The sequence below is a fragment of the Sceloporus occidentalis genome, unplaced genomic scaffold (genome assembly GCF_023333645.1).
Source record: "Sceloporus occidentalis isolate IW3139 unplaced genomic scaffold, rSceOcc1.0.p SCAF_7, whole genome shotgun sequence".
NCBI lineage: Eukaryota > Metazoa > Chordata > Lepidosauria > Squamata > Phrynosomatidae > Sceloporus > Sceloporus occidentalis.
The window spans coordinates 55,029,800-55,042,312 of NW_028316987.1; the positions used below are offsets into that span (position 1 = coordinate 55,029,800).

General features: G+C 42.8%; 1 protein-coding gene across 2 annotated transcripts in view; it reads left to right on the forward strand.

Moving 5' to 3' along the window:
* The first annotated feature begins 694 nt into the window (after positions 1 to 694).
* LOC149309756 (serine/threonine-protein phosphatase 6 regulatory ankyrin repeat subunit A-like) overlaps positions 695 to 12,513 on the forward strand; it is a 97,977-nt gene continuing 86,158 nt past the window's right edge. Inside the window, exon 1 of one of the 2 annotated variants that reach the window (XM_089533001.1) lies at positions 695 to 797. In XM_089533001.1, coding sequence (XP_089389127.1) covers positions 771 to 797 — 27 coding nt within the window. In that variant the 5' untranslated portion in view covers positions 695 to 770. The remainder of the gene's footprint in view (positions 798 to 12,513) is intronic. The other variant, XM_089533002.1, reaches the window with a different exon arrangement.

Genomic DNA, 12,513 nt, shown 5'->3' on the forward strand with positions numbered 1-12,513 from the left:
CCTTGGCTCAATGATAATGGAATCCTGGGAATTGTATGGCACCAGAGCTCTCTCTGACAGAGAAGGCTAAATCTCTCACAAAAACTACAGTTCCCAGAATTCCATAGCATTAAGCTATGTCAAAATGGATTATTTCTGCAGTGCGGGCGCATGTCGCTTCCACCAATCACACGCGACGTCCCGCCCACAAGCCGAGCTATCCTCCAACCACGTGCCCGCTACCGATGAGTGACGGGCGCTCCCCTCAGCCCAACCCCCTCCCCGCTTTAGGCCTTGGCAGCCACACCATCCTCATGACAGACTCCTCCCTCCTTCATCTGGCGTCCACCAATCACACGCGACGTCCCGCCCACACACCAATCTATCCTCCAACCACGTTCCCGTTAAGAGTGAGTGACGGGCGCCTCAGCGCATAGAGAGAGAAAAAAGGGGCGGGACCGGGTTACATTAACAGGCACTCACGTTGCCGTAGTAGTGAAAAGGGAACGAAGAAAGAGATAGAGAGGGAGAGCGCATGCGCGCAGCGGAGGAAGGAATGGGGTACGTCGGCGAGCGAGCCGGAGGGTGGGTGGGGCAAAGAGGCAACTCCTGCGTGTGATTGGTGGAAGTGAGATGAGGGAGGGAAGCGCCCTCCTCGCGCCGCCGCTGGTGGGCGTGGCGGTGGGCGTGGCTGCTGAGGCCCAGGCGGAGGGGGCGGGGCTGCCGAGGAAGGAAGGGAGTCGTTGGCGGCTAAGAGCAGAGCGAGAGGCGGCGACGGAGGCGGCCTCGCCATGGTTTTCCTCAAGCTGCGCGAGCAGGTGGGTTCCAGCGAGGCTCCGCCGCCGCCGCCGCCGCCGCCGCCTCCTCCTCCTGAGGCCCCGGGCGCTGAGGGAGACGAGCGTAGTGGCGGTGGTGGCCGTGAGGGGGGAAAGAAGGAGGCACTATGGCGGCACTGGGGACGGGGGCGGGGTCCTGGTCGTTGCCGTTGTCGTCTGGGGGCTTCTCGAGGCCTTTGAGGGGCCTCTCTTTCTAGTCCCAGAAAGCGGAGGGCTTGGCTGCCCTATTCCCACCCCTTCCTCCAGGCTCCTCCTCGTCGCTTTCCCCAGGTTACTCTATGGCCAGGGCCTAACAGGTGGCGGCAGCGGCAGCGGCAGCTTCTCCTGGCTTCCCTCTTCCCCCCTCAGTGCCCTACAGCCCTACGAAACACACACACTTCTCTGCAGGTGCGGGGGGGGGGTTGTGCGTGGCCATGCGTCCTCCTTTTCCAGGACCTACGCTTCAAGCCTTCATTTTTTCGAGCATTTGATGAGAAGCATGGCCTCCCATGACTGCGCACCCTCCTCTTCCAGGATCTGCCCTCCCTTTCGCTCTTCTGTCCAGGAGGGATTCCGAAGTGTCCTCCATTTTGAGCATGGCATGGGTTTCAGAGTCCTCCTTTTCCAGGACCGATATTTCAAGCCTTCTCTCCAGGAGGCGTTTCAGAATGTCCTCCATTTTGAGCAAGACTAAGGAGCATGGGTTTTGAGAGCGCTCTCTGAAGAGGCTGACCAGGCGTCCTCCTTTTCCAGGATCGGTCCTTTCTTTCAGCCTTCTGTCCAGGAGGGATTCCAGAATGTCCTCCATTTTGAGCAGGACTAAGGAGCATGGCTTTCAGAAGCCCCCTTCCCAAACAGGATGATCAGGTGTCCTCTTTTTCCAGGACCTCCCCTCCAGTTCAACCTTCTGCCCTGGTGCCCTTTCAGAATCTCCATTTTGAGCATGACTGAGCAGGATAGATTTATGTTTATACCAGAGTCCTGCATTTTGAGGAGCCTTGGCCTCCTCCTCCTTGGTCACTCTGTCTGAAGACCATGGTTCGGATCCTGACCTGGACCTGGAAGCCCCTCTCTCAGCCTCAGGGGAAGGCAAGGGCAAGCCACCTCTTGTCCAAGAAAGCCCCACTTCACCTTAGGGCCACCATAAGCCTTCAAGACATTTGGCTTGAAGGCACACAACAACAACAACAAAAGACAGTGTGGTGTAGCGGTCTGAGTGTTGGACTCTGGGCTTGAATCCAGGAGACTCTCTGGGTGGCCTTGGTCAAGTCACACTATCTCTGCTTCAGAGGATGGCAATGGCAAACTCTCTCTGAACAAACCTTGCCAAGAAAAACCCTCATAATAGGTTCACGTTAGGTTCACCATAAGTAGGAAATGACTTGAAGGCGCCCAACAACAAGAGATTATGGTGTAGTGAATTTGAGGGCTGGACTAGGACTCTGGAGGTCAGGGCTTGAATCCTGGCTCTGATGTGTCAATCCACTGGGCGACCTTGGGCAAATGGCACTATCTCAGCTTCTGAAGAAACGTGCCAAGAAAACCCCAGTTTGCCTTAGGATCGTCTTAAGTTAGAAATGATGTGAAGGTGCACAATAACAAAACAGATGCTGTGTTCTTTGCTTGCATCTCCGCTTAAATGGTGTGCAGAAAACTGGGCCCCTTTTGGTCCCACATGTCAGTGGCCAAAGTGGGTGTTTGTACCATTCAGAAAACCCTGGTAGGGTCCAACTAGACTAATCCAACTCCCTGTTTTCCTTCAGGCCAAATCTGAGAATTTTAGCAGTAGAGACCTGCTGCAAAAATACTGTGGGTTTGCTGTGTGTATGTGTGTGTGTACAAAATCATGTACATCCTACCTATGAGAACTCTTTTGTATGCACCACTTGGCTTAATGTAGCCAGCCTCCTACCCTACAGTGCCGCACATGTATCTAAAGAGTTCAAATTACACACTGGCATCCATCTGCCTTTCAGCTTGATATATTAAAAATAAATCTTATCGTCCTCTCTGTCGCTTGTGCCTCGAATGCTTTCATATCCTTGTCCATTTTAATGTGGCAGTGCTGTGGAGAACTGACATCAGCTTTTCTTAAATCAGGGATATGTCCTGCTCCTGAATGATTTCAGGTTGTAAATGCCTGTGTCATTTGGAGAACTGACATTATTTTCTGTTGAAAAACCTGTGTCATTTTATCTTCATCATGACCTAAGACAGAAATCGTGCTGAAATTTAGCTGCTTAGACTTACATTTAGCTACTTAGAGTGAGTCTCATGGATAGGCAGTTATTTCAGCCTTAACACCACTGGTCCTAAAACCTACACTTCTACGTTAATATAGAATACAGAATCGTATGTGTGTTATATCTTTCTTTTCTCTCAAGACTGGGAGTCAAGACAGCCCACAACATGATTAAAAACAGATACAGGTTAAAACATGACTAGTTATTTGTGTTCTTAAACCATTATCCATATCAGCTTCTATAGCTTCCATTTGCAGAACAATGCTATTTTCCTTGGCTGATATACAAAGGGCAGAAAGGAGAAGATCCAATTTGTTTACAGTATTTTGCCTGTCTCTTACCCTCCTTCCCAATAAATTATTCATACAGCTTTTGCAAAACAAAAAACCCATCCATGCCATCTTCACAAATGGAAAATATTCACTTGCTTTTCTTCCTGTCAATATAAGCATTCAGAATCTTTATCTAGATTAATTTACTCTATATCAGTGATCTTTAGTTTTCTACAAGCTTACATTTACTGCATGTCTCATCATCTCCTTTTTCTGGCATTGACATGTTTAATGTTGCCTTATTCCAAGTTGTTACAGTTTTTTGGTTTCACTGATGCATTGCCTTCTCCTTTATACCAATGTGCCAGGTAGCAGGGCCTTTTTCTATTACTGTTTTGCTCGTTTATGATTACAGTACTTAATACTTTTCTTCCCCATAACAGTTTTTTTTACTTGCTCTTAGCAAAGTTTTCCCATCGCTGTACTGTCCTTACTCAGAGACATGAGAAGTGCTTCAAAGATGGAAAAAGCTCCATTTAACACTATTTATATCTTTCCATTCTTGCATTCTGCTTCTGTTAGTTAATCAGATGTTTTATATTCTTTCATTAATTCAGAATATTTTTTCATGTTGTGGAGATACGGTGCTAAATTTTAGACTTTACTTTGAGGGCAAGAATAGGTCACATTTCATACAAAACTGAGGACCCAAACAGGCCAAAATAAAGCTGCTTTGGGTCACTTTGGAGATGCATGTGTCCTAAGAGGCCAGAAGTTGCGCCAAAGCCACACTCCAGTCCTAAGAACTGGAGCTCAGCTTTGGCACAGCTTCTGGACTCTTAACATGCATATGTCATTTAAACAGCATACCTCCAAGGTGACCTGAAGCAGCTTTATTTTGGCCTGTCTGTTCAGGCCCTAAGTCTGTTATAGATTTTTGGTTAAAAATATCATATACCAAATAAAGAATATTGTGTTGCTTTCATATACATATACTGTATTTCCTTGCCCAGTAAGGCAAATATATTGTATAAAGTCTCAGTGTAATATGAAAATTTATATGAGAAACAGTCACATTTTAGACAATTTCTAAGTTGAATAAATGTCAGAACAAACACTTTTTTTAAAAAAAGAAAAAGACACAAAGAAGTGACAGTATTTTGGGAATAGGGATTTTGAAATGAATGTTATCAAGTGAGTATTTGATGCAATAGTGAAGATCTTGTTTTTTGAAACCCTAACCTACTGAACTATATCAGTGAGAGAAGTTGGTGATAAGCTGATATTCACTGGCAATAATGGTGATAATCTTTATTTTATTTAACAAAAGTAATGTGATATCAAAGTTTCTGCTCTGTTGGACAGAAGGGTGATTTGTTATTTTAGTGTATTAATTGCCAGGCTGTGGATCATTCTGTTATAACCAAACGTCTTGGGAGTTTGTATAAATTTCCTAGTGTGCTTATTTTTATATTGAATCCTGGAAGCTGTGTTGGTGGCTTGCAAACATCAGTAAAGTACAGTCAGGATTTATTATTAACCAGCAAAACTGAGAAGTAAATTATAGCATATAAACAAGAGAATACAGGACCTTGAATAGACATTCCCCTAGCATTTATTATTCATTCATGGCAGTGCTGTGGACACACCAGACAGGGTGGTAGTGGCATTCTAATGGTAGCCAACATGGAAAGAGGCAGTATATGCTCAGTAATAGGAACATGCCACCATAGTTTCACTCCTACCTTCCAGATAAGTCAGAGCTCTCCAGCTACAAAAACACCAAAGCAGAACAGTGTTGAATACTGTGGCATGCCTAGCAACTGATAAGCTCCAGGGATCCGTGCAGTCAGTAGTCCAGAATTGCTTGTGTTACTTGCACATACAGCTCACAAATAGTCACACTTTTAACTGCCTGTTAGACAGAGAAAGAAGAATATACTCAGGAGATGGCAACCACAGAGAACACTGGTGTCGTAGAACAGATAGTGCTGGGGCAAAAATTCTTGTTTGCAGAAAAAAATATTGTGTGTTTGTGCCTTCAAGTCATTTGTTCACATAGGATGACCCCATGAGTTTAATAGGGTGTTTTTTAAGGCAAGGAATGCTCGGGTGGTTTTGTGAACTCCTTCCTCTGAAGTGTACCTTACAGCACCTGGTTTTTGTTGGTGGACTCTCATCCAAGCACTTACCAGAGCTGACCCAACTTAGCTTCCAAGATCAGACAGGATCTGGTGACCACTAGCTAGTAAAAACAAGTCTGTGGGAATCTCCAGAGGAATGGCTGAGTGGATAATGCCCATTACTGTTGCTGTTAGTCGTAAAGCCTTGAAACATGGAGAGGGAGGACATGTTGGAGAATTATTTGGAAAGAGTTTAAATAAATGCAGAGGCAGTAGTGAATACTGTTTAACAACTGCATCACCCAGTGCCTCTAGGTGGGTGCTTAATAGGTGATAATGTACAACTGATTGAGAGAAAGTGGTGTTGTTATCTTAGTTCCCATGCTTCACATCTTCCCATGTTTCACACCCTCCCACATTGGTGACATTTTTGCTGTCCATATTAGAAGATTCACCAGTTGGAAGAAAGATTGTCACTGTTGAGAAAATAACTTCCAATACTATGTGAGGAATTGCCATAGAATTCTGATTGTAGTTTGCTTCATGTGCTTAAGTTATCAGTCTGTAAGATCCCAGAATAACAATATTTGGAATGGGGTGCAAGACATTCACTATGAGAGCTGACCTAAATGTGTTGATTAATAGACTTGAGATCTTCCTCATTTTCTGAACAGTAAGAACAATATAGAGTAGTGTGTTTGATGGTAAGTGTTCCCGTATCGTCAAAAGACGTACTTATTTTGTGTCTCACATATGGAAGGCACTGTGATTACATGTGGAGTGAAGTAAGATAGGTTAGTGGGCATCTGTTTTCAGTAGGGATTGGGGAGAAGGGAAATGGACACTTGTAGGTTTCATACTTCAAGGCATGGTACATCATCTTGCCTTTATGCAGAATAATCTGGGACAGTGGTGGAAGTTACTGTCTGGTGTTTGCATGAGGAGTCTTGACAATGCTTGCAAAAGTTCTGAGTAGAGAAATACACCTTGAGTATCCTTTATCCAAAATGCTTGGGATCAGAAGTGTTTTGGATTTTAGAGGATCTTTTTTTTTTTTGAATAATTGCATATACTTTGGAATTTTTGCATATTCACGTATCCTGGGAGCCCATAAGCTGCCCGGTTCTGGCTTACGAACAAACAAGTAAGACCACTGCTGCCACCTCCTCCTGAAAGGAGGAAGCAGGCATCTGGCAGGCTCCCTGGAGGTGGGGGAGTTTGAAGAAATCTTGCCTAATGACTGGAGCTTATTGCCCCCTCTACTGCTTCCATACACCATTTTGTATACAGTCGCCTCTTCCCTTCCGTGGGTGTAACTTCCACAGATTGGAGCATCTGTGGATGGCCATGCTCCATTGTTCAATAGTGGTGCATGCACACAGCCATCCCAGTGCAGTTGTGTGCGTGTTACACGTCATTGGGAATAATGGGTCTTCACATCCCATAGATTTTGCTATCTGTGTGTGTGGGGGGGGGGGGTCCAGAATGGAACCCTCTGTGGACACAGAGAGATGACTGTATAAGGCAGGGGTGGGGAACTTAACGGCCCTTAAGGTTCTGACGGACTACCATTCCCGTTATGCCTTGCTACCAGCCAAGGTGAAGAAAGTTTTAGCCCGGCTCATGAGGACTCCCTTTATGGTAATCCACCATATGAGTTCAGATGTGGAATTTTCCACTTGTGGCATCAGGCTGGCACTCAAAAAGTTTCAAATTTTGGATTAGGGATGCTCATGCTGTATTTATAAAATGTTTTCTTATCTACCAGGTCCATGCTGGTTTTGAAAGGTGGCTCTAATAAAAGTGCATTTGTCAAATGCTCTTTTATTAATTACTAGAGTTCCTGCTTTAGTATTTTAAATTGACACAAAATAAGATACAGTCTCAGACCGTGGACCTGTTCCTTGTTATGTTAGAAGTGGATTCTTTTGACTAGATAACTGGAATCTTGTCCATGGTGGCTGTGTAGTTGGAGTGGAAAGAATTTGAGCACAGTAAATTGGGCTCACAGATGGATTGTTTTAGCATATGCATCTATTTTGCCAGTATACTGGCAATGGTAAGAGGCAGAATTTGAGTTATATTGGAGTTAGATCCTTGTCTTCACCTGATGTGTCTTTGTTTGTTGCTTGTTATGACCTTGAATCACTAATGAAGTAACCCTGTGCTAGTGCAACTTTGGAGATATTCTAGTATAGAAGAGTTAAAAGATCTACCACTACCAAGATCTTCTCTCTCTATCTCTTTTTCAGCTGGTGTTACTGGACTAATAATATTGTGGAGGTAGAATACGACTGATGGTTTATATAAAAATACACCCATACACTTGCACACAGTTCCCTCCTTTTAGTAAAATGGATGTTCTGTACCACATTTTCAGATCAGTTTTTCTAATTGCTGTGTTTTCAGTTTAATTTGTTTTTACTAATGTTAATGTAGTATTTTCAGGATTGCATCATCTATTAGGCCTTTCTTGCTCTTATAGTGTTTCTACATATGATGTGGTGGCTCAGCGGTTAAGATGCTGATTCTGACAATTGCGAGATCGGCAGTTTGAAGCCCAGGTGCTGTGTGTTGAAGTTAGATCCTGTCACTAGTCCCAGCTTCTGCCAATCTAGCAGTTCGAAAGCACGTAAAAGTGCAAGTAGATAAATAGGTATCACTTCATTGGAAAGATAACAGCTTTCCGTGCAGTCATACTATCCACATGATCACAAAGTTGTCTTTGATAATGTTGGCTCTTTGGCTTAGTAGCGGAGATGAGCACCATCCCCTAGAGTTGGTCATGACTAGACAATCTTGTCAAGGAAAACCTTTACCTTTACATATGAAAAAGCATGATTTTTTTTATGGACAGTATTGTATGCCATTTCATACACATATTTAATTTTTTGCCTTCTACGCAGTACAACTTTTTATATAGCCAAATGCATATCATGTACATGGCATTGTTGCTGTTTCTCTTAAATAGCAATCTTACATATAACATACTTTTATCTTTCAGGGTAGAGGTATCTCAGTTTGATTAGCTGAGAAAAAGATAACTCTGAAATGTACAGTCATCTTAGTAACCATTAGGAAAATGTGAGGATGCTCGCTACAGTCAAGAGACAGATAATCCACTAAGACTGAGCAACCATGCTAGATATTGTGACAAGCTTTTGTGTAGCATATTGGACAAATATAATGAAGCATTTCTGTGTGATCTGTAAATCAAACTCAAGTCTTTGCCTGAAAATGATTATATTATCTAACTGCATCTTGTGATGTGGCAGATACATGATAGTGTTTATGAAGGATACATTGTTCAGTCAGTAATGACTGAAGAAAAGGTGTAGATGATAAGGTGTTGCAAGTGACTGCACAAACCCATTGCATGGGATTTGTTAACCATTATCTGACACAATATAGCCTGGTTCAGATTAATACCCATTCTCCTTTCATATCCAACTCAAAAGTTTGTTGAATCAATTTCCGATGACAACAAGATGGGAAACTTATGATTGAACCACTGCCTTAACTGCCTAGAATTACAAGCCATGGTTCGAAAACCAGGAAATGTTTAACCAGTTTATTGGTCTAAACATGCTGAAGCAATAATTTAACTACTATCTCTCCTCTCAGTCACATGAAAGGAATAATGGTTGCTGCCCATTCATATGCCAACAGACACATTTTTGAACATGCAATATTACCTCTGATCTGCTTCCTGAAACTTATCTGATAGTGACAAATAACTTCCTATGTAGGCTTTATTCTTTCATTTTTTATAGTTGGTTTGCACATTTTTATTTGCCCTACATACTTAGACTTGGGTGGTTTTTTTTGTTTTTTGTTTTTGTTCTGTTGGTTGGTATTTGTGGAAGCAGCGTCTGCAGAAAGTCTAGAATTCAGGGGGCAGAGAATTACTGTCATGATTGACTTCATTCTATATTGTTATGATTCTTGGTTCTGTTTCCCTTCCTACTTTTGCTGCAGTATGAGTGTAAAATTCAAATGGGTCCCAAGGCTGAGTTCTTTGTTCGGCAAAAACTTAGGGGGCACAAATTTGCAGCAGTAATGTAAATTTCATCTGACTCTGGCAGTGCAGCTGTTCTATATATATATATGTGTGTGTGTGTGTGTGTGTGCATGCACATGCGCACATACACATGTGTGAATATAACTATAAAGAGTAGGCAGTGTCAGCAGGTCTTTGAGCCAGGTTTCTGCTAAATTTGTGAAAACCTGAAAAACAAAACAGAACTAGAGGTGGACAGAGATCAACCTCTGGTTTCAAAAACCTGTTGGAAAGTTCTGGGACCTATTTAAAAGATAAATCATACTTCTTGAAGTCTTCCAGGGTCCTCATAGTCTTCTTTGTGATTTCCTGGAGAGGCAATTCAATTCACACTTGTTTGGCCAGAAAGGAAATGGTTGTGAGGTATAAAAATGGTCCTGGGAGCTGCATGAGGTCCTAATGCTACTCTTTGTTCACTCTGGTACATACTTTATTATTATTATTATTATTATTATTATGATATTTTCCTATATCCCACCTTGCTCCCAACTCAAGGCAGCTTGTTCCTTAACAACAGTAAGGAATTGTCATACAAAATACTGTAGCTATTCTGAAGTGCATATAATCTCCCCACCCCATAACAGAGTCGGACATTAAACTATGCAATGAGAAAGGAACTTTTATGCATTGCTTATTCCACACATCAAGACTTGGTAGCTGTAGATATGGTATCTACAGCCAAAGAACAGGCTACTTCAAACCTTTATTGAAATTCCATCCAAGATGCCATTCCTTGGTCCTTATTGTTCCTTTAAGTTCTGCAGAGTTTCAGTAATACTGTGACAGAGTTCTCTTGTCAAGATGTAGACAAAGGTGGGAATCATGCAGCAAAGAACTTGTAGGCTGCAACTTCCCTCATTCCTCACTGGTATGCTGTGCTGGGATTTGGAGTCCAAAACCCCTGGAGGGGCTACCTCTAGTGTAAACCCAGAAATAGCTTCCTCTTTTTTCTTGAGTGTCTGTATCTCATTGCATCACTCTTCTCCCATAGCAGAGTGAATGCTACACTCTCTACTTAGAAATATGTCCAAAAGAGTTCAATAGAGATGAGTTCAATGGTTAAAAAACTTCATACATTGTATCCTTTCTTCCAGTCCCTTGATCATTTTGATTGCTCTGTTCTCCAACCCTTTTAGCTCTACAATATTGGTTCTGAAGTGCAGGGGTCAGAATTATGTATAGTGGACCCTTGTTATAGGCTGGGGTTTGGTTCCAAGATCCCCCCGTAGATAACAAAATCCGAGGATGCTCAAGTCTCATTAAATATAATGACATAGCAAAATGGTGTCCCTTATAAAAAATGGAAAATCAAGGTTTGATATTAGAAATTTTTCTTTTTTTGACCATTTTCAAACCGTGGATGCTTGAATCCATGTATTAAAAAATCCATGTGTAAGAAGGGCCGACTGTATAGCACTTCATAAATTTGTATAAACACATTGGCAATTTTATTTTTGTTTCATTTTCTTCTTTTTACAGTACCTACAAAATAGTTCAGTATTTTCATATACCGTATAACATAACATGAATACCCCTTGCATAGTGTGGCCAGCTTAGATCTTATTATCATGTGGATATTTTGTTAGGATTTTTTTTGGTGCATTTTTCCAGTTCAATCTCATTTTTTAGTTTGGAGGCATCCTTTTGGGACTTTTCAGTCCTCTTGTTTTTAACCATGTCTTCCTTAAATTTGCTGCCTTTCTCCAGTTCAGCCAAGTTTATTGCTCACCCTGAACTCCAGGTCATTTATGAATAGATTAAGACATGCTGGTACTATTGTAGATCCTGGGGACGCAACTGTTATCATCCCTTCCTTTGCAAGAACTCTCTGTTTCTCTTTTCTTCCTATTCTTTAACTAGTTACCAATCCACAAGAGACTCTCCTTTTTTACCCAATGACTGCTACTTTTGCATTAAGGCTTTGGTGAGTGTGTCAAAAGCTTTTTGGATGTCCAAGAAAACAGTGGCGGGATACAAACCGCCAAATAGTACGTCATCAATACGTACTAGGGTTAGGAAGGGGCGGTGCTTCTGCACCCCCCTAACCCTAATACGTATTGAATACGTACAAGATGGCGGCACCCTGTTCATACGGGCGCAGCCATCTTGACGTATCGGACGCTGAGCGTCCGTACGCGTCGCGTCCTTTGTGACGTAGCGAGTGCGCCCCTGGCGCCTCGCTACGTCGCAAACGCGACTCCAAAAGAAGCTCCATTTTGGAGCTTCTTTTTTGCTCCGCGCGGGAGCCACGCGGTTTGGCTGCTGCAGCTCCCGCGCGGAGCAAACGGCGGCGGCGGGGGAGCGCCGCAAAGCGGCGGTTTGTATCCCGCCCGTGCCTATTAGATCAGCCTCAGCTGTGACTTAAAGGAACTTTAAAAATGTTACTGAGTTAGAACTTTGCAGAATCGATTTTCATTCTTCTCCAGCAATATGTCCTTCATATGCTTGCTAATTTCCACCCATTTAGCCATAATCAGCCATACTGGCCTGTAACTGTTAAAATCAAAAGTGAATGTTTCTCTTTGGATTCCTTTGGCTTTTCCTTCTTACACATAAATTTAATTTGATAGCACTGTATCTCTGTTTGCAGTGGGATCAACATATCCCAGATTCCCTCCCCTCTGCTTGGCTTCAGCCATTCTTGGACACAGTAGTTGTTCAGCATACTGAGATATTTCATTTCTCTTGCACATTTTCAGGACATACCTTTGTGTGGAGTTAAATGGCATTAATTGAAATCATTATTTATTAAATTAACTCTATTGGTGAGTTTCCTCTGCAGATACCAAAGAACATGAAACCTCAAGTCCCATTAGCATCAATGGACGTCAAAGTGCATGTGACTGCGTCAGCGCAGCTGCATGCATGAACCACCATTGCTGATAATGGGGCAGGCCATCCACGGTGTTGCAATCTACAGACAATGTGCTAAGTTGTATATCTTTGCATTTTAGGATCTTCTCTAGTTCTTTCATAGCTGCCCTCTCCATTCTTAATCTTCTTCTGATTTCCTGGCTGCAG